General features: G+C 39.6%; 1 protein-coding gene across 2 annotated transcripts; it reads right to left on the minus strand.

Annotated features, from left to right (window-relative positions):
* Positions 1-225: 225 nt before the first annotated feature.
* DUS1L (dihydrouridine synthase 1 like) lies at positions 226-27,432 on the minus strand. Of its 2 annotated transcripts, XM_072645399.1 has the most exons (14): positions 27,202-27,392; positions 25,247-25,493; positions 24,414-24,522; positions 20,132-20,182; positions 19,003-19,115; positions 16,723-16,805; positions 16,101-16,204; positions 14,392-14,536; positions 13,801-13,897; positions 13,537-13,625; positions 12,820-12,980; positions 2,496-2,533; positions 1,256-1,331; positions 226-701 (listed from the first exon to the last, which is right to left on the minus strand). In XM_072645399.1, exons 2-14 carry the CDS (start codon positions 25,481-25,483, stop codon positions 559-561), a joined length of 1,446 nt encoding a protein of 481 aa, XP_072501500.1. In that variant the 5' UTR covers positions 25,484-25,493; positions 27,202-27,392; the 3' UTR covers positions 226-558. The 2 variants fall into 2 exon arrangements, with proteins under 2 accessions (XP_072501500.1, XP_072501501.1); XM_072645400.1 differs by lacking the exons at positions 24,414-24,522; positions 25,247-25,493 and having other exon boundaries at positions 27,202-27,432.

The raw sequence follows: 27,432 nt of genomic DNA on the forward strand, positions 1-27,432 counted from the left end.
CAAGAGTCAGTCTGTGATATGGTGGGTAAGTAGGTCAACATAACTCAGGCTTATCAGGCCCTGGGAACTGTCCTAAATAGGGGTGCTGAACTTATCTCATTGGTTAAGATGAAATTTGCTCACCTGGCCTGAGGTTATCTTTTTCCTTTACCCCTTCCGAGATGGAAGGAGCCACCCGAATGTGGTTCTTTTGGATTCATCTTTTCAATATCTCACACTGGGAGCTATGATGTAAAATGATTATTTATTATTTTTATTTTTTTCAGTTTTTAAAACAGGGGTTAACAAGGACAGTGGGCAGGCAGGTCCAGCCTGGGAACCTGCTCTCCAATGCAGCATTTCCAGAGGCCCTAATATGGGCCCTGTAGTGAGAGGACCATACAGCATTTCCTTCTGTGTTAAAATAACAGGAGATTTCCCTGAGTAAAGGTGTTGATTTAAATAAGACTTATCTTGAATTCAGCAGCAGCAGCAGCCCTGATACCATTATCAAGGCAGTGGCACTGGAACAGAAGCCCAGGAATGGAGGAGGGGTTGTACTGGGCTCCAGCTGGGCCTTCATCCTACACTACCCACAACTTCTGGGAATCCACCCGGTTCCTTCACTCCTGGATCCCTGGACTGGGGTTCCTGCAAGCTGGGCTGGCCACCCTTCCATGCAAGGGACTTCTCTGATTTGGTCTTAAAAAGCAATCCATGACCTGAGAATAGGAAGAAAAGTAAAGAGTTAGGGGAAACAGGACATATGAACAGTTTTGAATGGGACACAGAACTCTTTGGTAAGGATAGAAGAAACCTTGGAGACACTTGGCAACAATAAGAGTCTCCAATGAATAGGCCATAGTGCAGAAGAGATATAGGACAATATTAAAACAACACTCTGCCAAAACACTCCAGAAGTTCTCCAAAGCTACTGGGGATGGAGGAGTTCCTAGGGATTAAAGTCAGGATGCTCCTAGGACCTGGCTGTGGGAAAAGAAAGGTGGACAAGATGGTATGAAGTCAAATAAACTTTCCTGGGAAAGTTTCTTAGGGAGTTGGGCTAGTGGGATTACCACACAATTCCATTTAGATGATAATCATCTTGGGGGGAGGGAGCAGAAAGGAGAAGAAAAGATTTAGTCACCTAAACCAGCCTGGCTGTTGTCCCCTACACCCCCAGGGGAGAAACAGGGCTGGGGTCAGGTTTCCCCAATTGGCCAGGTTTCTTATTTACCATCCCATGATTTTTAGGACTAGCGAGCACTTCTCTTACCTGGACAATCTGCAGTTTCTTTGAAAGCTCTCTTCTTGCAACAGCCCCGGCACAGGTTAAAAACACATTTATTGCCCTAAAAATAGAAGATCTGGTGAAATGAGTTCAAGTTCTTTTTTTAAGGACTAAGAAATGAATCTGAGTGGCTAACAACAGATCACCTCACAAGTTCTGCTTAGCATAAAGCCAAGTGAGACCTGGGAGAAGACTCAAACAAAATGAGAAGGGGAATGAAAGTTATTCTGAGGCAAAGCAGGCTGGAAACTTAGCAGCAGATATTGACAATGCTCCCCACCTAGTGCCGAAAAAGCACACATCAGTGTCAACATCACATGTTGGAGAAAATGCTGGACTACCTTGTGAAAAAGGCATCTGACCACCCAGGGCCAAGATGAGCAGGAAAAAAAAGAATCTTTTGTTCCTAGGCCCCTATTGCCAACCCTATCTTTTAAAAGAGTCAGTGAAGTAGCTTTCTGATTCTGCAATCTCTATGAAGTCAGGGAGGGAAAGTCAATTTCAGACACCAAAATATTCATAGTACTTTTTGGGCTAACAACTAGCAGGGTACATAACATTTAGAGGCTAGAAGTGCCTCCTCTAAGGTCTGCTACTAATCTCAGTAAGGAAGAATATAACAGTCTAGTCTACCTCAATCATATCTCTAGGAGATTAAGCACAGACATTCTGGAAACGTGGTACTCGGGTCTCCCCAAAGGAAAAACCAGGGTCAAGATCCCAAAGAAATCATCCCTGCTGACATCTGAATAACCTCTGGGACAGCTTTCTGTGGATGGTCTTGCTCACTGTCTCTTCTGATGGTACAGGATGATACAGCTGAGTTGTGAACCTGCTCTAACATATGGGGGAGTGGAAGGAGACCTTTCAGGTCCATTTGGCAAGAAGTGAGGGTATTTACACTGGTATGCTATACTTGATTAGAGGAACTCTGTTCTAGAGTTGCCATAGACATAGATAAAATATTTAATAACCTCAAAATTTCTCAGCTGGATTGAGAAATTACAATTCTCATATCATTTCCTAGTGAGAGAAACATCCCACTGAGACATCTCTTTCCAGGAAGAATGGGAGCAGCTTAATAATGCCCTTAGAGAATGGCTTGAGGCCAGTGACAAAATTTATGCTTTTCACAGGGCCTAGGAAGGTCCATGCCCAGGGAAAATTTAGTCATGGGAAGTTAAGAGTAATGGTCCAGATAGAGGGGCTGGACTGATAGACCTACCTTTGGGTTTCCACACTGGTCACACTTTGCATATTTCGCTAGGTAAAAGGAAAGAGAAAAAGATAATTAGTTGAATATGATGAGTCAGGGAATGCTGTTAAATTTAAATCAATGTGATAAAAAGTGGTGAGTGTGGAACTTAACTGTAGCTGTGAAGCAACAGTGACCAGTCCACTGAAGCTAAAATAAGAACACTGTTTTCTGCAGAGGGATGAGGATGTTAGACTGTGCTTCCCAATCTACCCTTCTATCCTCTTTCATCTTATAGGTGAGCACTGATCCCCTCTTAAACTTTTTCCCCTTTGCCGAATCTCCCCTTTACAAAGGTGGTAAAAGAGAAGGAATATATTCAAAACTAGTGATTTATAATCGAAGTGATGTTTCTACCCCACTTCCCCCTCTCCTTCAGAAACTCAATCACTCATTCATTTTTTCTTTTTTATTTCCTTTTACCACCTACTCCCTTGTTCCCCAAGTTGAAATTTGTGGCTCCTGACCAAAAGACCACCTTTTCATCTACTGTGGCCTCTCCTTGTGAACCCAAGATGGTACCACACAAGTCCAATATCCAAGACTGATAGGGAATAATAAAAGACTTGTAACCTAAAACAACTGTGAGGTTTGCAACCTTACACTCACCAGACTGTCAAAGAAAAAACAAAAGTGTTGGTTGTGCTATGATCAACTTTGATAAACTTGGCTCTTCTCAGCAATAGAATGATCTAAAACAATTTCAATAGACTTATGATGGAAAATGTATTCACATCCAGAAAAAGAAATGTGGAATCTGAATGCAGACCAAAGCATATTATTTTCCTTTTTTTTGTTTTTGTATTTTCTTTCTTGTGGTTTTTCCCTTTTGTTCTGATTCTTTTTTCACAATAAGAGTAATGTGGAAATATTTTTAATATGATTGTACATGTATAGCATATGTCAGATTGCCATCTTGGGGAGGGGAGGGAGAAACAAATTTGGAACTCAAAATCTAATAAAAGTGAATGTTGAAAAGATTGAAAGACAAAAAAAAAGGAAAACAGAAGAGCTGTGGGAAGGCAAACACACTTAATACAGTCTTGGTAGAGCCATAAGTTTGCCTAACATTGTGGAAAATAATTTGCAATTACTTGAGCAAAGTAAACTGCACATCCCCCCCCACCCCCCACCCCCCACCCCCGCATTCTACTATAGGAAAAATTACCCAAGGAAAAACAAGGGTCAAAGTCTCATATACACCAAAATACTCATAGCAGTACTTGAAAAAAAAACAAAAACAAAAAAAAAACTGCAAAAGTAGGGATTCAATTGTAGATTAGCTCAACAGACTAGTATACTGAAAATTATTGTACTTTTAAGAAATGAAGACTATGAAGAATTTAGAAAAGCATGGGAGGGCTCATGTAGAATGAAAGAAAGCAGATACTGAACAATATAAAAAATAAAAAAGAAAACCACTGAATGATCTTAAACAACTGTAATAACCAATCTTGGTCCTGGAGAGGATAAAATGTCTCCCTCATTTTCTTAAGAGACTGGGGAAAGGACTATGGATGAGAAATGTTGCATGCAATGTCAGATAAGATCACTGTGTCAACTGGTTTTGCGTATTTCTTTGGTTCAACAGAGGACCTGATTTGGAGGTTGGGGGGTGAGGGTGTTTGAGCAGATCTAGAAGTAATGATGATGTAAGAACAAAGCATCAATCAAACTTTCATAAGATAAAAAAAAAAAAACATGAATCTACAACTCCTACATAATAAAACACAAGCTTCCTTCAAAAGTTGAGATATTGGGGAGACTTGCTAGAGCTCTCCCTCCAAACCCAGCCAAATACGTATAAAAAATGACCCTAACAAATTCTGGAGCTGAAGAACCCGCAGAATGACAGTAAAGCAAATCTCCAGCCCAAGACAGCCTGAAAGGTTGATGCAAAGTGTCTATTTTGCCACTCTGGGAGCAGAGCACAGTCCAGCATGGGCCTCACCTTCTGAAAGGACCTGAGCAGGCCTCAGGGGGACTGAATCTCTGGCATCTGTGGTGGTTTCCAGACTTCACAACCCCATATCACTGAGGACAAATTGGAAGGACAAATTGGAAAAAACCTGTCAGACCTGTGTGACAGAGTAAAGTGGTCCATACCCAGACCCAGGACATCAGGAGAGGGTGAAGGAGCGCAAAGCAGCAGCAGGGAGAGGAGCAGCGGCTGTTTCTGGAACTTTAGGTCCTCAGAATCTGGAGGGATCAAGTGGCTGGCAGTACACCCCCCACCCCTACTGGAAACAAAGAACTACCTTGACAAAGAGCTCAAAAGTCAAGTAAATCGTTGGGGAAATGAGCAAAAACCGGAAATAGAATCAAACTATAGAATTTTACTTTGGTGACAAGAAAGACCAAAATATAAAAAGAAGACAACAAAGTCAAAGCTCCTGCATTCAAAGCCTTCAAGAAAAATATGAACTGGTCTCAGGCCATGGAAGAGCTCAAAAAGGATTCTGAAAATCAAGTAAGAGAAGTAGAGCAAAAATTGGGAAGAGAAATGAGAGTGATACAAGAAAATCATGAAAAACAAGTCAACTGCTTGCTAAATGGGACCTAAAAAAATGCTGAAGAAAGTAACACCTTAAAAAATAGACTCACCCCAAATGGCAAAAGAGATCCAAAAAGCCAATGAGGAGAAGAATGGACTAAAAAGCAGAACTGGCCAGATGGAAAAAGAGGTCCAAAAGCTCACTGAAGAAAATAATTCCTTAAAGATTAGAATGGAGCAGATGGATGCTAATGACAATGAAAAAAATCAAGAAATTATAAAACAAAACCAAAGGAATGAAAAAATAGCAGATAATGTGAAATATCACACTAGAAAAACAACTGACATGGAAAATAGATCCAGGAGAGACAATAAAAATTATGGGACTACTTGAAAGCCATGATCAAAAAAAAAGCCTAGACATCATCTTTCAAGAAATTATCAAGTCAAACTGCCCTAATATTGTAGAACCAGAGGGTAAAATAGAAATTGAAAGAAGCTACTGATCACCTCCTGAAAGAGATTCGAAAAGAGAAACTCCTAGTAATATTGTGGCCAAATTTTAGAGTTCCCATGTCAAGGAGAAAATATTGCAAGCAGCTAGAAAGAAACAATTCAAGTATTGTGGAAATACAATCAGGATAACAGGATCTGGCAGATTCTACATTAAGGGATCAAAGGGCTTGGAATAGGATATTTCAGAAGTCAAAGGAACTGGGATTAAAACCAAGAATCACCTACTCAGCAAAACTGAGTATAATACTTCAGGGGAAGAAATGGTCATTCAATGATATAGAGGTCTTTTAAACATTCATGATGAAAAGACCAGAACTGAAAAGAAAATTTGATTTTCAAACACAAGAATCAAGAGAAGCATGAAAAGGTAAACAGGAAAGACAAATCATAAAAGACTTTCTAAAGCTGAACTGTTTACATTCTTACATAGAAAGATAATATTTGTAACTCTTGAGACTTTTCTCAGTATTTGGGTAGGTGGGGGGATTACACACACACACACACACACACACACACACACACACACACACACACACACACATACACACACACACATAGATAGAGTACAGGTTGAGTTGAATCAGAAGAGATGATATCCATAAAACAAATAAATAAAAATTAAGAGATGAGGGAGGAAAATACTGGGAGGAGAAAGGGAGAAATGGAATGGGGCAGGCTATAACTCATAAAAGAGATAAGAAAAATGTTGCTCAATGGAGGAAAAAAGGGAGAAGGTAAGAGGGGAAAAGTGAAGCTTACTCTCTTCACATATGGCTTAAGGAGCGAATAACATGCTCACTAAATTTTGTATGAAAATCTATCTATACAGGAAAGTAGGGGCTGAGGGGACAAGTGGAGTGAGGGGGATGATAAAAGGGAGGGCAAATAGGAGAAGGGAGTAACTAGAAGTAAACACTTTTGGGAAGGGACAAGGTCAAATGAGAGAATAAAAAAAGGGGGGGACAGGGTAGGATAGAGGGCAATATAGTTAGTATTACACAACATGATTATTATGGAAGTCTTTTGCAAAATGACACATATATAGCCTGTATTGAATTGCTTGCCTTCTCAGTGGGGATGGGTAGGGAGGGAGGGAGGGAGAGAAGTTAGAATTCAAAGTATTAGAAACGAATATTGAGAATTATTATTGCATATAACTGGGAAATAAGAAACACTGGTAATAGGGTATAGAAATTTATCTTGCCCTACAAGAAAAGAGAGAACATAGGGATAAAGGAAGAGTGGGGTGTGACAGAAGGGAGGGTACATTGAAGGAAGGGGTAATCAGAATGCAAGGTATTATGGGGTGGGAGGAGGGGAGAGATGGGGAGAAAAATTGGAACTCAAAATTTTATGTAATGAATGTCAAAATCTAAAAATAAATAAGTACAAAAAAAAAAAGAAATTATCAAGTCAAACTTCCCTGATATTGTGGAATCAGAGGGTAAAATAGAAATTGAAAGAATCCACCAATCATCTCCTGAAAGAGAACCCAAAAGGAAAACTCCTAGGAATATTGTAGCCAAATTTCAGAGTTCCCAGGTCAAGGAGAAAATATTGCAAGCAGCTAGAAAGAAACAATTCAAGTATTGTGGAAATAACAAGCAGGATAACACAAGATCTAGCAGCTTCTACATTAAGAGATCAAAGGGCTTGGAATATGATATTCCAGAAATCAAAGGAACTAGGACTGAAACCAAGAATCACCTACTCAGCAAAACTGAGTATAATACTTCAGGGGAAAAATTGGTCTTTCAATGAAATGGAAGACTTTCAAACATTCTTGATGAAAAGACCAGAGCTGAATAGAAAACCTGACTTTCAAACACAAGAATCAAAAGAGGCATGAAAAGGTAAACAGAAAAGAGAAATCATAAGGGACTTAGTAAAGTTGTACTGTTTATATTCCTACATGGAAAGACAATAGATAATAACTCTTGAGACTTTTCACAGTATTAGGGTGGTTGGAGGAATTACACATATATAAACAGAGGGCACAGGGTGAGCTGAATATGAAGGGATGATATCTAAAAAAATAAAATTAAGGGGTGAGAGAGGAATATATTGGGAGAACGAGAAAGGGAGAAATAGAATGAGCTAAATTATCTCTCACATAAAAGAGGCAAGAAAAAGCTTTTTCAATGGAGGGGAAGAGGGGAGAGGTGGGAGGGGAAGAGGGGAGAGGTGAGAGGGAAAGAGTGAACTGTACTCTCATCAGATTTGGCTTAAGGAGGGAATAACATGAACACTCAATTTGTTATGAAAATCTGTCTCACACTACAGGAAAGGGGGAAAGGGATAAGTGGGGGTAGAAGGGGGATGATAGAAGGGAGGGCAAAAGGGAGGAGGGGGTAATTACAAGCAAATATATTTGAGGAGGGACAGAGTCAAAAGAGAGAATAGAATAAATGGGAGACAGGATGGGATGGAGGGAAATATAGTTACTCTTTCACAACATGACTTAAGGAAGTGTTTTGCATGACTATACATGTATAATCTATATTGAATAGTTTGCCTTCTCAGTGGGAATGGGTGGGGAAGGAGGAAGGGAGAGAAATTGAAATTCAAAATTTTAAAAACAAATATTAAAAATTGTTTTTACATGCAACTGGGAAATAAGAAATACAAGTAATGGGGCATAAATAGAAATCAATCTTGCCCTACGAGAAAACAGAGGGGAAGGGGATGAGAGAAGGAAAAGGTATGATAGAAGGGAGGGCAGATTGAGGTAAGGGGTAATCAAAATGCACAGTCTCTTGGGGTGGGTTAAGAGGGAGAGATGAGGAGAAAATCTGGAACTCAAAATCTTCTGGAAGTGAATGTTGAAAACTAAAAATAAATTATTTTTTAAAAAGTTGAGATATTGAGATTATTTTGTTTGCTAAAATTTCTCTAACTTCTCAGATTAAGCCCATTTCTAGATCGTAAAGGGGAAAAGCAGCTTCCTTCCTGAGATACATTTTTAAGCCTCTTATTATATATACCCACATAGCAATAATAATAACAATAACCTCAAAGTCCAACCCATCATTAATGGAGGGAGGAGGGATACAAGTATAGAGTAGGGGAATGGGAATGCCAGCCAGGATGATACACACAGATGTGCACTAAGATCACTAAGAAGGCCTAGCAGGAAACCCAAACCACTGGCAAACTGGGCTCTGACTGGATTAGCACCCCAATCAGTGTGACACAACTGCACTTAAGGGTCAAAGAAACAGAAGGATGGCAAAGGGTTGAAGAATGACCCTATTCAAACCATTAGGATGATCAGATTGATTTAAAGAATAGTAGAATGAGTGGTATGTTCCTATACCACAAAAAGCCAAGATATACTAAAACAAGTAAGAAATTCCAAGACCTTCTTTGCTAGAAATGCTTCAGTTCACATAGTATTAACCACTGAAATGAACCAACTACGAATGCACATGCAACAGAAAACATATAACTACATTCATTCTGTACCAGTACTGTATCGTAAGAAAGCTGGAAAAAGATTTCACCAGTTGTAGACAAAAACATAATGCTTTTTGTCAATGAAACCCTCAGCTCCAAGTCCCATATTGCCACTCAGTACAGGGAAATCATAAATAATAATTTTATCCCTAACCCTAAATTAGACAAAATAAGATACTAAATAAAAAATGTGAAGTGGGAAAAGCTGAAGAACCCAAAGTCACTGAAAATCTTCACTTAATACAAACCCTAGAAATTATGTATAATAACAAAATGGAAGACAAAAGTAGTACCAAAGTTACAAATGATTTTGAAAAGAGGAGATGGACATATTTAGAGTACAATTCTAAGGTTTTTAGTTTGACAGCAAGAATCGAAACTAACAGACCAATTATACTAAAAGAATATAATTTTTAAAAACTGATAACCATCATAAACAAATGCATTTTCCTAGAGTATTTGACAGAATATGTAAAAACATTTTAAGACAGACACAGATGTACACCATTGCCACAATGAGAACGAAGGAAAAACACAGGAGGGAAACTCTAATTGTCAAAGCATACTTCTAAGAGCAGGCATCAAACGGTGGTCTATGGCAGAAGCAACTTGAAAGAATTATTTAAGATTTGTAGAAATGTGCAACCTAGCTAGTAGTCATAGTAAAAAATTTGAAGGCCATGTTGTTCAATTAAAGGCAACAAAAAAGAAATACGTAGAAAGAAATTAAAAACAAAGTAAATTAAAAAATCTTGACTCTCTTAATAAGCAACTAAATATAAAGGTGAAAAGGTAAAGGTAATGTAAGGAATCAAAGTAGCACCAGAAACAAATACACAATTCCCCTTGAACCAAAAGTTTTACTACAGAAGCTTGATAAGTACAGAAATCAAAGATGAGATTCCTAGAAGAGGGAAGATATGGAAAATTTCTGGTCTTCTGGTTTCAAGAAGTCCCACAAAGCAAAATACAAGGTGGATCAAGTGAGAAACAGAAGGCTTAAACACCATTAATTTGATGAATAACAAGATAGCTGCATCAATGGAGGTGACTGAAACTTGAGCTTCTCTGAAAAATAGGAAAGCATTAGAGATAATATATATATATATATATATATATATATATATATATATATATATATATATATATATATATATACACATATATAAAATTAGGGGCTTGAACACTTCACAGTGGTACATGATTTAATTGCAAAGCACTTACCAACTTCCTAATTCCACTTTTTTGCATTTAACAGGATTTTATTTCTTCCTGTTACATGTAAAAATAGTTTTCAACATTCATTTTTGTAAGATTTTGAGTTCCAAGTTTTTCTCTCTCTCTTTCCTCTCTCCCCAAGACAGCAAGCAATCTGATATAGGTTATACATGCAGTCATGTTAAACATATTTCCACATTAATCATGTTGTCAAAGAAGAATCAGAACAAAAGTAATCCTATCTTTCCTAACAGAAGTCATCCTGTATTTATTACAAAAAGATGAGATGACCAGTGATCCAAATATAGGCCTGGCATATGTTTACAAACTATATACAATACATTTAGAGCTTGTATCACTAAAAAAAAAATCCATAACACAAGAAAACAATATACTGACCAAGTAACAAAAAAGGTGGTCTGAAAAGTCCTAGGAGCATACCAGAACAATTTATTATCAATATGTTAATTATTGAACAAGCTGCCTAAAAAAGCATTATAATATTTATCCTGCTTTTGTTGATCAAAAGCCTCTCAGTTTTGCACTCATGGCTTATTACTGTATGTAAAATAAACTCATATATACTAAGAATGCTAGAATATTTGCTATTCACATGGAAAACTGTTATCTATTTAAAACAAACATGCCACCAACATGATAATGTCAAGAAAAATTTGATTAAAACATGGTATTTTCATGGAGACAGTTTGTCTATTATATAGTTCTATTTTTAAGTTTATTATCATTTCTTCTAAATAGACGTAAGTATATTTTCCAAATTAAACAGGGAGTCAAACCAAACCATCATTTGATGTACATGAATTATATTAGACTATGCATTTGGTTCTACTAAGGGAAAAAAACATGCAAAACAAAGTCAAAGCCTGAAGGCTCTGAGCCTGAATTTGGAGGTCATATTGAACCATGAATAAAACTTAAAACCTAAAAATACCTTGGTCTCTTCAAGGGAAGATATATTGAGTTATTAGCTTCCTGCAATCAAAGCAACATGGGAAGAACACATGTAAAGCAATTAAATCCAATGCGATACCTGTCTCTAGGTGTACTTTCAAAATTATAAAAGAGACCAGCACAGGTTTGAAGTATCCTAACAAAACCTGTACAATAACGATCACTCTAGGTTAGCTACAGAAAGATTAATACTTCCTCACCAAAAAAGGAAGAAGATGATTTGGTGACATTTTTAAATGACAAATAAGCCAAAAACCTACAGAAATATACTTCTGAAACTAGTAGATATCACTTCACCTAATAATAGGAAAGACTGATAACAGGTACATGCCATGGGATTCGCTGAATGTAGCTGAAAGTAGTTTATCTCAGAATGTAGACTATGAAATAGCTACGATCTAAAGAGGATACAACACTGAATGTAACATGTCTAAAATCAACACCTTTTCCCCAAAACCAGCTCTTCTTTTTGACTTCTCAATTCCTGGTTAATTAGCATTGACAACCATTCTCCAAGTCCCTCAAAATTTGATTCCTCCTTTTTTATTCCCTCACATTCAGCTGTCTCAATTCTACTTTATGTGTCTTTTTTTCCCCTTATTACTGCCATCATCTTAATTCATGATCCCAGAACCTAAATTAATGTAATAATGCTTCCAGCCTCCCTAGTCTTTCCCTGTTCTAATCCTTCCTCAACACTGCAAACTGACTAATCTTTCTGATTTACAACTCTCACTATATCATTCTACTGGTCAAAAACTTTCTCTAGTACCTACTGAATAGAGTCCAAATCTTCCAGTTTGGCATTCAAGGCTCTCCACAATCTGACCTCGCCCTACCTTTCCAGCTTTACTTCACAAACCCTATGTTTCAAGCAAAATGGAATTCCTATTCCGTGAAAGATTCCTAACTTCTCTGCCTATTTTTGTTCACATCGGTCACTCTGCCATAAATGTCCTTTCCTCATCTATGTGAAGTCCGACCCATCCTTCAGGGCTCAGTTCAAACATCACCTCCTCCATAAAACTTCCCTTGATATTTCAAGCCAGAAATCCTCTTCCTACTCTATATGTTTATTATACACTTAACACAATATTCTTGGTTCAAATCCTGGTTACAGTACTCACTAGTTGTGTGACCCTGGACAGATCACTATACCTCAACTTTCTTCCCCATGACATGCTGATAAAAATACTTATAGTTTCTACGAGGCTGTAGTGAGAAATTTATTTTGTAAATCTTAAGATACTATATAAATACTACTATTATTATTAATTTGGATTATGGTTGTTTGTGGCACATGTCTAATCCCCATATTCTTTCAAGGTTGTAAACATATGATAGTCTAGCACAGTAACTTCCATGAAAGTGCTCAATAATGCTGGATAGTTCCAATTAAGGATTTACCTTCTCTACCTTTTGTAGGATTTTCTTCTGGCATCTGTTACTTTCACTGAAGCTTGAACCATCTGTCCCTCTGGGGAATATCCCCCCACCTCCTTAAATTATGAGGCTAATTTTTGCCATAGTTAATATAAAAAGTGAAGAAAATGGAGACGATGGTCAAGTAGTTCTAGTTATTCTTTTCTGCTGGCATCTTTCCTCCTCAGACCCAGGCTGAGCTAGGCTAAAGCTTACGTTTCAAGGAAGGGTCAAAGTTTTTGTTTGGGTTCCTCAATTTCTTTTTCTGCTTATTCTTCGAGAGAAAGTCCGAACTGCCATCCTCCTCTTCTTCCAAGGCTCGCTTTCCCCGTGTGCTGCAATCAGTGCTGCCATTCTCCTTGCACACCTCTTTAGGCCTAAAGGGAAGATGCCACAGGGACTGTAAACTAAGAAAGCAGGAAAGCTAGGTACCCTGTAAATACCCCAGAAGCTCTATTATAAATGATGGAGATCCAGTGTACTCACAGATCAGCCATAGTGAAGTGGGGGTTCATAGTTATATTTAAATCTCTTAGAAGAGGCAGAAAGTTGGAGAGGAATGAAGGCAAAAGAATCTAAGAGGGCTGAAACATTACATGCTGTGAATAGTGGGCAGGTGTCACACTACCTCTTACTTATATCTCTGCAAGTTTGGGGCTTTCATTTTGAAGTCTCAGTTACTGACACAGCTACCAAGTGAGACTGCAGGAGATACAGAAGAAGTAGGGGAAGAGCTAGATCAGGTCAATCATCAGATATAAAATCAGAATTTCTGACTTATTAGTCAAGAAGAATTCCTAAAAGAGGCAGAAGGGAGATATCCAACCAGTTCCAAGGAAAGATGAGCCAGGAATACCTATGCAGAAGAGTACAGTCCACCCCCAACTGCCACACACACAAGGCCAATCCTAGGCTAAGGCCTCGATAGCTCACCCAGGTCGAACATATGGTTGACAGATCCAATGGAAGAAAGGCAATCCTCCTTTGGGTTTCTCTCCTTCCTTCTGATTGGCCATTTCCTCCTGCCAAAGTACAGGTGTGACTAGTAATCTTTCTTTATCAGTATTGACAGGCCTAGGTTCAACTGCTCTGGACTTCATCAAGCCACAGTTTACCCAGACTGTCCAAGGAAGACACAGCCAATCAGAGACACAGTCACCTCATTACCAGACTCAAATGGGTACTCCCAGAAAGTACCTGACAACGTAGCTTCAGCTCTCTGCTAACATCAACAATCCCTTCCAATGTCTTCACTTTAGCCAGTTCTTCCCGAAGCTGTTGATGTATCTGTAGCCTAAAACAGAAAAAAATATGCATACTCATTCCACAAAGACAGGCTTGGACTCTCCCCTTCCTTTGGGGTAGGGTGAGGGCTGAGAGAGAGAGAGATGAGTTGCTACACCACAGAAAATACAGCTTTTCTGACATTAAGTGCTAAATCACAATAGATAAGGTTGATGAAAATTGCAGCCATTTCTCCCCCTTCCCACACATAGATACCCCTGATTAACCTCAACCATCTCAAATTAATCTATTCCTAAGTCCCTTAAGGATTTCCATCTCCTGTCATATGCTATTACTTTGCCCCAGCTGATATGCTGCAGGTTGATTAAGTGATTTCATGAACAATTTGAGTCTCCCACCAGATTTTACATTTTTAAAGCACAGGGATCATTTCTTTCATATATATGGTTCACGTCATATAACTTCCTCTCTGATATTTAACCTCTTCCACCACCCTTTGAACACAGCAAGTATTCAAATGCTCTGTCTTCCAGAGAAACTCACGTGTGATGCCACAGCTTGAAGAGGTGAGCCCGGACGTAGGACAGGGGGCAGGGGTACTGCTGAACAATCTCCAGGTACTCCTCGGCCATCTCCCACACCAGTGGGTTTCGGCCCTCAAACAAGGCTGGGTTGTGTAGGTTACCCTCTGGGGAATAAGACAGAAACTCAAAGCTGTGACAATACAGAAGGTCAAGTCTCCCTTAGTACTGAGGTAGGGTGAGGTAGTGTCTGAAGACCTTAGACACAATTCAGTCTGTAACCAATAATAAGCTGAGAAGCATAGCAGAATAATTGTCTTGAGCTCTAACCAACACAGGTCCCACCTAGTAATTTTTTTTCCTGGCAATCTTTCCACAAGAAATATGGCACCTGATAAAAAAAAAATCTAAGCATTCCAATAAAAGTTCAGGACTCTTATTCAAAAATTTCAAGCTGTGATACTAAAATTCTCAGTAGCTAGAATGAAGAAGACCAAGATACCCCCTAAGTTAGTCACATTTAATAATCAGCTCAAGACAACAGCTTCTCTGACTCATAATAACGCTGGGCTAGAGTTACTTACAGAAAACAGTCAAGCCTTGATTAGAAATTGGTCACTGGGGAGCCTAGTCCCAAGAAAGCTAAGTCCTATTAGAAGAGAAAGAGAATTTCAATCTTCTTTTTAATGATGTTTATGTAAACATGGACCACATGGTATAGCAGACAGAAAGTTGGCCTTGTAGCCAAAAGATCTGGCTTCGCGGCCTTTCTTTAACACATTTTGGCTGTATGATCCTGACCAAGTCACTACCATCTAAGAGTGTAAGGCAACACTCTAAGACTATACATTATAGGAAAGTACTGATCCACTTTGCTAGAGCTTCTTGTTTAGGGAGTTCTTCATGTCCATGCAGTAATAGATCTGGCCACCATCCACTCTCCCTTGTATAAACATGGGAAGACATGAAAGAGAGTCCCACAGGATGGACAAACATAGAGAAGGTACTACAATCTGCACCAGCAGAGATCATATGCCTATCAAAGTACACAAATCCTAACAGCAACAATGATACAAAATGATCTGAGTTAATAAGCAAGTGGCTCTACTGTTAAACCTTTAAAACAGTCTTCCCAATTTCTGAAGTCATCAATGAGGGAAACATTTGACTTTGAAGAATTTTCTCAAATTCATATTTAAAAAGAATGAAAAATGCACAACTTAGATTTTATGGTTAGCATATAACATACTTTAACCAAATGTAGCATGATCTGTAGCCAAGCAAGATGACATAGGAATACAGCTGGAGCAAATACAACGTCCAAAAGCTATGAGGTCAGTATTTCTATTGCTCTCTAGCTGGGCTGCTCAGAAGAAAAATCTCTAATGCTGTTAACATAGAGCACCATGGCCACAGGCTAGTTCATAGGTAGTATTTGCAGCTGAATGAGTGGGACATACAACAGATCTAAAAAGGCCTACTGCCTTACCTGAACTCACTCACGAAATGATTTCATGTTCAATTTGTGTCTCCCACCAGATTTTACATTTCTTTTTTTTAAGTAAACAGTATTTTATTTTTTCCCAGATTTTACATTTCTAAATACAGGGATCATGTCTCCTAGTTTCTTTGTGTAACTTCCTCTCCACTATTCAATCCCTTGCATCACCCTTTGCAAACAATGAGTGTCCACACAGGAGTGGAGGATAAACAGAGCTATAGAATTCTTACCTGCACTCATTACCCCTTGCACTCCTGTTTCTTGAATGCACTTTTCTACATCATGGAGATACTGGATGTTTCCATTTGCAAATACAGGGATATTCACTGCCTTCCTATTAGAAGAAAGAAGACATACTCAGGGCCTGGGAGAGAGGACAATCCCTTTCTTGCCACCACCCTATCATGTTGTAAGACCAGCTGAGTCAAGCCTTCACACCAGTCTCTGTCCTACTCTTTCTGCTAAGAGAATGGCTCCAGAACTTAATCTCTAACAAGTGCCTCTCTTTTGTGGATGAGTGAGGATGGGGGCCGGGGTAATTGGAGAGAAGCAGGGTGGAATCCAGGAATGATGCTGCTGCTCATTGCTCATTATGCCTTTCCCTGATAAATTTCCTCATCCTGTTTGGAAGACGATGAAACTTGATGTTTTCTTTGTGACTGAGATGGATTATTAAAGGGAGATCTGGGACATACAAGACTCTGAACACTACTTCTGGTCTATATGCCCCTCCCACCTCGTTCCCACCCCTTACCCCCTATACTAGGGCTACAGAAATGTTCAGGGACTCATTTTACCCCCCAGGACTGAGTCTATCTCCCTCCTCACACTATTAACCAAATACTTACTTACCGCACAGCTTTTATGTGTTCCCAAGACGCAATTCCGGATAGTGGACCCTTCTGTTCCTTGGTACGACCATGAACAGTTAATAACTAGGACAAAAAAAGACATCAGGCTTTGAGAAGGCAGAGAGAGTTGTTTGAAACTGCTGCTCTGTGGTGCCCCTTACCACACCAGGTGTGCAGAGAAATCTTTCCCTAAGACCTTCACTGTAAAGCCCTTTGGAAGAAACCTCAAAATTGTCCCTAGTGAATGAATCTGGGCTTTGGTAATTAGAATCCCCAACTGATTTAAGTGACCAAGTGCTTTCAATATGAACAGAGAAGACATCTTTTCCCTGAAAAGAGGTAAAATATATAACAAGGTAAAAGATTAAGTCAAATTCAGAGGGAGAATTCCTGGGACTATACTAGAACCTTGCTATCTGCTACACTACACAATCTGGCATAATACAAGTCTATTATTGACAAGAGGATTTAGATACAGAAATTTCAAAAGCACTTTGGGAGAGGGAATAAGCATTTATATGATCACAGTTGGGAAACAAAGGCAGACAGAGTTAAAGTTAACTTGTCCAGGGTCACACTGCTATTCAGTATCTGAGACTGGATTTGAACTGTGGTCTGTGGCTCCAGGGTCAATACTCTGGCCTTTTCACCACCAGCTGCTTCCCATGTATTTCTATATCCCTTATATTATTTATTAGCCCATGCCTTACACATAGCAGGCCTTCAAATATCTGTTAAATAAGAAAGTGAGCATTCTGACTGCAGAGCAAAAATGTGAATCTGAAATGTGAGTAAAAATATGGGAGAGGTAAGGGCAGACAGAATAAAAAGACAAAGTTGTAGAAAAGGATAAAGTCCATGCCTCTGACTGATGATGAGGGTAATGGGAGGGTCTGGAAATGGCATGGACAGTGATTAATGTCAGGGGGGAACAGACAAAGGATGTACCTGATAAGAGCATCTGACACAGAAAAGGAGGGAGGGAGAGGGAAAGAGAGAGGAGAGTGGGAAAGGGAGAAAGAGAGAGTCAACAAGAATTTCATTACTTCTGACAAGTCAATAAATTATCAGGGAAGCTAGTTTTTTGGGTTTTTTTTTTAATAAAACCCCTATAAATGCTAGAATAAAGGACCAAGAAAATTACTGCAATTTCTTAAACTCAGTAATGTGGTGGAGAGGAAACAGGATCTACTCAGGATTCCTTTGATCTATTTCTGCTTCTCTGGTTCACTGTAGGACACAAAGCAAGTTGTTTCACTTCCCTGTCTCATGCTCCCCTGAAAGGAATACATATTACAGTAAGATCAAAGCATATCAGCATTGAAACGGACCTTACAGATTACCTAGGTCAATCCCCTACTTTAACAGAGGAAGAAAGAGATCAAGAGGTCAAATGAAATACTTGCCCATGGCTTGTCAGTGGTAAGGCTAAGACTAGAACACAGATCATGTGACGCTCTGTTCAGTAATCTTTTCACTGCACTAAAGACACTTGGTTCCTACTGATTTATTTGTAAAATTCTATTCTAAACATCTAGCAAATTTGAGGGCTTGGCTCATCTTTAAGATACTAAAAATATAACTATTGCCTGGAAAATGATTCTCTTTATCAGAGAGAAAAAAATCCAAAGCCTGGGTCTGGAAGAAATAATTTTTCTGTCTTAAAGAAATATGCTCAGGGTAGATGAATGGCAAAAGACGTAAAAGAGGAGAGGAGACCAAGTTAATAGCCACACTTGAAGAGTTTAAAGTATTCTCTCCATAGTTAAATAAAGCAGCCCATGTTTTGCTTGGGTACATATGTTGCCTCCTCCAAATTTTGGTCAGGGGAATACTGGGCTACAGTGGATTTGGCTCAAGGTGAGTAGGAGTAGGAACCCTCACAAGCATAAGAGAGACTACTCCAAACGATCACCCATCATGCTATCCAGTACATGCTCCTACAGTGAAATCCACAGAGACTAGGAGGAATAAGCTAACACTTAAGGCATGAAAAGAAATCAGACATTAAGGTGTTTTTCTGAGAGGGCAGCTATGAAAGCAATCAAGGAGAGCAGGAAGGAAAAAAGGCAGATCCTTGAGGGAGGGGAGAAAGGTGAAGATGGGGACTTTAGATTGTCTTTCTCCTTCTTTCTTTTGTGGTGTTTTGTCTTACAGTGCTCTCACACTTGCATGAATGAGGTCAGGGGTCAACTTGAATTCTGAAACAGCTTAAAGTTCAGGAAATGTTGCTGAACCACTGACCCCAGGTAACGTCAACAGATATTGTGTCCTGCCTCACCTGGCAGCCAGCTTTCTCCAGCAACTGAGCATATTTCACAGTCTTGTCAATTTCTGGGAAGACACGGATTTTGCAGGTGACTGGAACAGAGAGTTTCTCATGTGCCAACAGAACTAGGAAAAAATCAGAGAAGAATGCTAGCAATGTACACAAATCTTGATATGTATAAGGCAAGGGAGTGAAAAATTCAAAAGCACAAATGTGGAAAACTTCCTTCATGATCATTTCTTCCTCCCTCCAACCACTATCCTACATCAATCCTTCCCAGTAGGATACTTTGGCTATCATCCCTTGTTCTTTCATTTCATGAGTCAGATAGGATACCCTGAAGATAATAATATCATTTTGTAGTGCTTCTACTCTTAGATCAATAATTTTACTTAGAATCGTAGAATGTTAGAGTTGGAAGGGAACCAGAGATCAGCTAATCCAATCCCTCTCATTTCACAGATGAAAGCAGAAGTCACTCGGCCAGTAAGAGACAAGGGCAGCACTGGAAACAAAGTCTTAATTTCCTAGTCTTCACTGTACCACATGACTGTATTTTATCTTCATAAACTGGTCAGAAAGAAAGGGCAGATATTTTTTAATTCCCCCCCATTTTACAGGGGAAAAATTGGGACACAGAGAATTTAAGGGATTTGTACAAGGTCACATTATGTCCACAGTGACACTAGGATAAGAGGCCAGGTTTCTTGATTCTCAGTAAGGATTCCTTTTACAAGCTCATATTGTATAATTAAGGGAAGTTGAACACAGAATTACAAGTGCTCTTCCCAATACAGAGACATTTTTTCTTGCAAAAAACAGAGGTGGAACTATTAGTGTGTGCACCAACAGCTGGGGAGACTTCTACCTGGACACTTCCTTTGCTTCTAGTCCTTCCCCTAACCCTGATATCTGGACAGGTATGAAAAATGCTCATTCCCTTCTTCAGAAGACTTTATTCACTCATTCCCATTAATCTAATACCTCCAACAGTCTATCAGTTACATTAAGTTTCCATCTTACAGAAGGAAAAACTGAGTCACTATAATGGTGAGTAGCTCAAGAGGATGGCAGCGGCAATTCATCATGCAGAAATCTTGGGGTTCATTCATTCCTATTATATTAGCAGTGATCAACTTACTCATTCTCTGCAGGAGATCCCACTCTTCTTGTAAGAAGGCTCCATAATGACCTAAGGAAGAGGAGAGTATCTCAAGCTAGCAGAAGTAGAAAGGTAGGTAAGGTATGGTCCACCAAATACACATTTACTCTCCTCCCTCCCACTTCTCTCCATCCAAATTACACCTATTTCTCAACTGCAGATAGTTATCTTATGTTCACTTTGACACACAAGCCTCCATAAATTTAGTTCATAAAAAAAGAACTATGTATTGTCACTAATTTCTCCCCCAATGATGAAATACCACTTGGTGGAATAGCCCAAGAAATATAATGTATGATGTGGATACAAATCCACAGGAATTTGTACAGGAATTAGAGGAATTAGGAATTGATGTACAGGAAATAGAGAGAGGCCTTCAAGGCTTAGCTCATTTGTCAGCATGCTCAAATTCTGAAGATTCCATTTTTTTTACTCTCTGTTATATAGCACCCAAATACATTTTAGTAAACACATTTACTAAGGGTCTAATTGTATGTAACATTGCAATAGCTGTTATACAAAGAGAATTACTGATCTTCTGTGATTCTGTTTATATATTTTGAAAAGTGACAGCATCCAAGAAGTTCTCACAAATCAATAGTCCTTCTCCCCCACCTACGGCTGGGAAAAATCAGTGAATTTTATTTGCCAATTCAGATAAAGTATTCAAGACACATTTACATACAGCTGTCAGAATGTTTTTGGAGAACAGTGTTACAAAAGAATTATAAAAATTATCATGTTAACAACCCAAATTTCCAACTGAGGAATAGATGAACTGTAATACAGCAAAATAACAAAACACTACAATATAATTAAGAATGGCAAATAGTGAAAGGAAAAAGAAATATAGGGACAGAAACTGGAACTATGATTTCACTGATGTAAGTGTGAGAGACAGCAAAAAGTATCCATAGAAATTATTATTAGTTGACAACATCATTGAAAATAAGTCAGATAATAAGAAGGCCAGAAGACTGTAGGTGGACTCAGCCAATCAGGAGACAGACAGTGGCCTTCAGAAAATGACAAATTACAAAATTACAAAGTTTTTGATAAAGGAACCAAATCTACAACTAGCTGAAACTAGCCAGGAAAAATGACCTAGAGTTACCTGGAGAAGGCTTTTCTTCACAGCACTTGCTTAATGAACCTCACGTATATAAGCAGACACACCCTGCATAAAATTATCCCTCCATTTTCAGATCATGGGTCCTATGTTAAAACATGTTTGGGAGGGGGGAATCACACTAGGGGTGGTTACTAGGGGTGGCATGTAGAGAAAATTCTCTAATAAAGAATAGACCAATCCATCCCCTGATAGGAGGATCTGTCCTAACTAACCTGCCAGTCTCACTTCTGTATCCAATGCTTCATCTGCCTGAAAAGAGGCTGGGGATCCGCTTTGGCCAAAGTGTTCAATTCCTCTGAACTCTGCTGAGATAAATTTTCCTTGATACCTTATTAGTGTCAAGAGTATTTCCAACATAAGGAACTCCTAGGTGAAGAAACTCTTTCTACCAATGCAAGTCAGCACCTTCTCTGCAACTTACAGAGAATTGCCTGGAACACTGAGGTTACATGACTTGTCCAGGGTCATCCAACCAATATGTGCTGGAGGAGGCACTGGATTCCAGGCCAGCACTCTATCTATGTCATGCTGCCTGACTCTCTATCAAGACGAATGGACAAACAAAATGAACGAAACAAATGAAATAATGCAAAGAGAAAAAAAATTAGAACTTGAAAATCAGGAGGCACACTGACTATAACTATGAGTATTTAAAAAAAAGTGTGAAAAACATTTTCACTAATACATTAATGAGTAGCCAAAGAAAGATCATAGGAGGAGATACAAGAGGTGGAAGTAATTGAAAAGCTGTTATAGATATTTAAATTAAGATCTTTAAAAAAGTTTAATTAGCTGTAAATTCAAGTTTACTCAGTTTTGGTATTAGAGTTAAAACTGGAGAGGATCCAAAGAGGAATAGGAAGATAAGGTGGTTGTAAATAGGTTGTGACATATTACCAGTGATGACCTTCACACAAGAAAACATAATCAAGGGCATGCATATTTTCTCAGCAATATAATGAATTGAGACAATTCCAAAAGACTCATGATCGAAAATGGTATCCACATCCAGAGAAAGAACTATGGAGTCTGAATGCAGATCAAAGCATACTATTTTCTCTCTTTTTTCCCTTTCTTTTGGTTTTTACCATTTGTTCTGATTCTTTTGTCACAACATGACTAATGTGGAAATAAGTTTAATATGATTGTACATGTATAGCCTCTGTCAGATTGCATGCCATTTTGGGGAGATGGCAGGGGGAGGAGGGAGAAAAAATTTGGAACTCAATATCTTATAAAGGTGAAAACTATCTTCACATGTAATTGGAAAAAATAAAATACTATTAAGTGTGGAAAAAAGGTAGAAAGGGAACAAACAAGCAAAAAAAAAAGAGCATGTATAATTAAAAGAAGATAGGTGAGCCATTTTGCAAGGAGGAAAACCCAAGTATAGAAGCAGAGTCCACAAAATACACGAAAGTGCCAAAGAACTTATGGAAGGACATAGTTAAGTACTACACAAAAAAGAAGACATGGATTGATTATAATGGGCACCAGTAAAAAATGAACCTCATAATACCAACAAAACCAAAGATAAACTGGCTCATAAAAAATTGTTTCAAGATTTATATGAACTGATTCAGCAAAGTAAGCAAAATCAGGATATAATGTAAAAAAGAAAAAACAAAACATAAAGATGTATACTCATATAGTAATGACCAAGCTTGGCCCCAGAAAAAAAGTTGAAAAAAGAAACCTCTCTTCCCCTCCCTCCTCTGACACTAGGTATGGAATATTGATTATACACTCAAATGGGTGAATATGTAGGTTTGCTGAACTTTTTTTTCCTTTTTCTCTTTGTAATTTTTGTTATTGTAAGGTAAAGTTTTGCTGTGTGAAGAAGGTGGAGAGGAATATATTTGGAAGTGAATGTGATTTGAAAACAAAAGACATCAATAAAAAATAAATCTTCAGCTTAAAAAAAATTTCAGTTCTTCAAGTTTTTGTGATTTCATTGGTATCAGCAGACTGCTACTCTTCTATGACTGAGTGGAATGGTCTCTAGGACTAGAGTTGTGTGGCTTTTCTTTTTTTTTAAATTCTCAAACACCTGAAGAATCTGTGTTTTCAACAGTGTAGGAACTACTTGCTGTATCTGAAAACTTCATCACCCTGCAATGGGTTGGTGAGCTTCTCTGAACTTAGCTAGTTAAGGCAGTCACCATTGAGTAGAAGTCACAATATACTACTTTAAAAAAGGGGGGGAAGAGAATACTTTAGGCAGAAGTAAGGTGGGACAACTCTAACATGTGTTCTGAACTCTTCAACAGGCAACTGCCAATGCTATCCCTATGACATGGAGCATCTCTGGAGGAAGTCAAGTTGACTTCAGAAAATTCCTTGCTCCATCACTTAGCACAATGCCTGACACACAGTAGATGCTTAATAAATGTTTAACTGACTCTGACACCATCCAGGGAGCCAGTCATGTGCACATGCAAATACACTGTAATATTTAGGGAAGACAAAGGAAGAGCATTCTATAATTTAAAATCAATTTTGAAAGTTTCAGATCTAGATGTTTCTTTGCCAAGAACACAATTAACACAATTAAAATTGGATAAAGAAACATAAGTTACCTACTAATTTCTCTGTATTGAGATTTAAAAGTAAATAGGATTCTCTCAAAGAAGCTAAGAGTGAGCACCTGGGGATTAAACAATAATAATTATTTCTAATAATAAACATAAGGAGAGTGAACTTGGAGTAAATTCTCAACTACTGAAAGTAAGTTCTATCTAATGGGGAGTAAAATGATTTTGTTTTTTTTTTTTTATTTTGTAATGTTTAACATTCACTGCCATACAATTGTGATTTGTAAAATGATTTTGTACAAAAGATAATCTCTATTTTCAAGATAGAATGTGCTTTCCTTTTCTATATTTTACTGGAGTGAATAACTGTTACTTTACAGATGAAAAAGCCAAAGCTGAAAAAAAGATCAGTGACTTGATCAAGTTCATATAAGGAGTGTAAAATGGGAGTAAGGAATTCCAGATGCTCTTCTCTATGGATTTAAGCCATAATGTGTTGTTGCTTAGACAATAGAAGAGTTCAAAAGGAAGAGGATCCTGCTGCCTGGGAAGTTTTAGTTAACTTTTTTTTATAACGGCTCCTTTCTGCTCTTACCTCTCTTGGCGATCATTTGAGGACAGCCCAAATTCAGATCTATGGCATCACAATAATCTTGAGCCAGAAGAGCAGCCTTGACAAACACCTCTGGATCATTGGCACAGAACTGGAAAAAATACGTCGTCAGTCCATCACACCCATCAGAGCCAAGCTCAATGAGAGGTACAATACAGGGCCTGTATTTTCACAAGTTGCTGTGGCTTCAAAGGAATGAATTTGGCCTTCGGTTGTCTTATACAGCAGTATTTCTCAGAGTACAATCCTGTAGCCTGTTGGTGGATTATAAAGGTCTTCTAGGTCGCTTCTTATAGCAAAAATATAACAAAGTCTATACTTCTGTTTTCTGTGTGAATTTCATATGATTAATAAGATCTAGCTACTACCTCATTGACAACTCATAAAAAAGCAGAATTATTCTTCCCATTCAATCTGCTGAGGACATGTGCACGTGGAGGAGTGATGGGAAGAGTAGTGTTATGTGTGTCTAAGTGGGATTAGATAGAATAAGTGGCTTGTACGCTTTCATCAATGCACCAAAAACACTTCTAGACTCTCTGGATTTCTTTGGACTAAGTGATCGTCCAGCAACACACTACCACCAATGATTCTATTCTAGTTTTTTCACAGATCCTTCTGATGAAATTTGGAAATAGTTTCTGGGAATGTTTTTGGTTTCAGTTCTATACTGATTATTGAAAAAGGTCTCATGTAGGATTCTCTACTTGAACAACAGATATGTGATATTATTAGGAAACAAATATCACCCCATCCCTACTCTAGACTCTAAACCTTCCAAAAGATGCTTTTCTCCAGTATCTAGGCTTTATTACCTGTACAATAAGGGGGCGATCCTCAGGACACACATCACAGTACAGATTCTCCTTTCGATAGTTGGCATCCCGAACAAACACCTGAGCATGTAACATAGGTGTGTAGCACAACTGAGCTCCATGGCGACGGCTCAATAGTCTCCAAGCCAGTTCACTTTGATCTACCATGGGGGCAACTACATAATGTGCCCCTTGCAAAGTCTGTCTCCAGAACTCAAATCCCTGCAGTTTTGGCATCTTTTCAAGACTAAAGTCAGAGGGAAGAAAATGAAGACCCTGAGTTTCCAAGGAAAGTAAAAAAAAATTCCTGCATCAAATTCAGCCTAGAGGGATAAAATCCAAGCCCTAGTAATAAAAAACCAATTATAAAATTACTTCCTTGAATTAACTAATTCCCTCTTAGCTTCCCCCACCCCCTAGAAAGAATCAGGAAGATTTCTTCAAAGAAATCTGAAGAAATGTTTAGCTTTATCAGGTGACATATGGTGAGGCCTTAAGCAAATCATTTACCCTCTCTGTGTTTCATGATCTCTATTCCCATGAAATGGGAATGACTATTTCTCAAGCGAATGTTGAAAGGGCAAATGTCAATGTGCTTTGAGTTCTTTGGAGGCAAGATGTTAGAAAAACCAAAGTGTTACTCTTACTTGTTATTAATTTATAAGACCTTGAATGTTACTCTAATATATTCCCCTTCACATCTTCTTTACCAAAGTCTCTCTTGGTGCCATACTGAAAGCAACAAAGAACAAAATGTCTCTTTCATATATTCCTTGTGTCTAGTCAAGCAAACGATATTAAGCCAGGTCCTTCCCTGAAGCCATTTAGTGCTGGGGCCAAGACATTATCAAAAGAACAGACTGTAAGGAACCACTTCAAGTCAATATCCATCCTTCTCTAAGAACAGTTCATTCTAGTTTTTGTAATACCAGGTTACTTGATAACAGAACAAGTGCCAATTGGACATTTTACAAATAAAATAGCCTATTTTAAAAGTTTCATCAAGTCAGTACTGGGCTGACGTTTAGAGGGGACCTGACAGTTATTTCTCAATCATCTGTACTACTGAGAAAGATAATAGGAAATCATGGGCAACCTCCTCACACAGCCAGCTGGACTGGCTCTGGGGATAGGTGAGGGATGGCAAGCACCGGCCCCTGCCTCCCTCTAGGCAGTCACAGTAATGAGAGCTAACATTCATACAGCACTTACTGCGTGCCAGGCACTGTGCTAAGCGCTTTACCATCTTTATTTCACTGGATCCTTAGTAGAGAATAGCTCCCGGAAAGGATCACCAAAACAAAAACTAAAGAGGTCGTCAAAGAACATATCGATTTGAGTACTAGTTTCTGCACAAAAACATAAAATCTGCCGCGTCACAGCCCACCCGGCGGACCATTCCAAGTCCCTAGCGGAGAGTACTTGGGCAGGTAACTGGGAAGCCGGCAGGATGGTGTCACAGTCCGGGGTGACTGGTCTACCGGCCCAGCCCGCTCGGCTTCCAACTCCAAGGGCAAGCTTCTCCTTCCCCCGGGGAGCCGGGGGGGGGGGGGGGGGGGGGGGGGGGGGGGCTCTAAAGGCCCTTTCATGCCCAGGAGGCCCACAGCCGCATCCTTCCCTGCCCCTGAGGGCGCCTGGCAGGGGCAGAGCAGACCCCCGGGGCCCCGCCTCGGAGCGTCGCCAGCTTCCTCTGGGGGCGGGGAGCCCCGCAGCCTCCGAGGTCTGGGGGTGCCCTGGCCGGGGCTCTTCTGGCAGCACGTGCTTCCTCCTTCTTCCTCTCTAGCCCACCCCCCGCAGCCCCCCGGGGAGCACGCGGTCCCTTCCCCGCAGCCCTCGGAGCGCACGCACGCACGCGCTCCCCCCACCCCCGCCGGCCCCTCGCGCGGCCCTCCAGAGAGCACGCACGCGCTCTCCACCATCACCAGCCCCCCGCGCGCGATCGCGGCCATAGCTACCCGCTTCTCCCCCCCGGGGCTCCGGGGGGTCCGTCAGGGCCCGCGGCCACCGCCTCCCGGACCCGCGGCTCCGGTCGCCGTTTCCGGCTCGGCCTCGAACTCCAGCGCCGCCGTTAACCCGCTGGCCCTCGCCGCCGCCGCCGCCGCCTTCGACCCCGCACTGGAGTCGGGGCCATACCTCTGCACGGAGGCAGCCGGACGGTGTCTCCGCCATCCGGCTCCGGGCGGCTC

Source organism: Notamacropus eugenii, chromosome 2 (genome assembly GCF_028372415.1).
Source record: "Notamacropus eugenii isolate mMacEug1 chromosome 2, mMacEug1.pri_v2, whole genome shotgun sequence".
NCBI lineage: Eukaryota > Metazoa > Chordata > Mammalia > Diprotodontia > Macropodidae > Notamacropus > Notamacropus eugenii.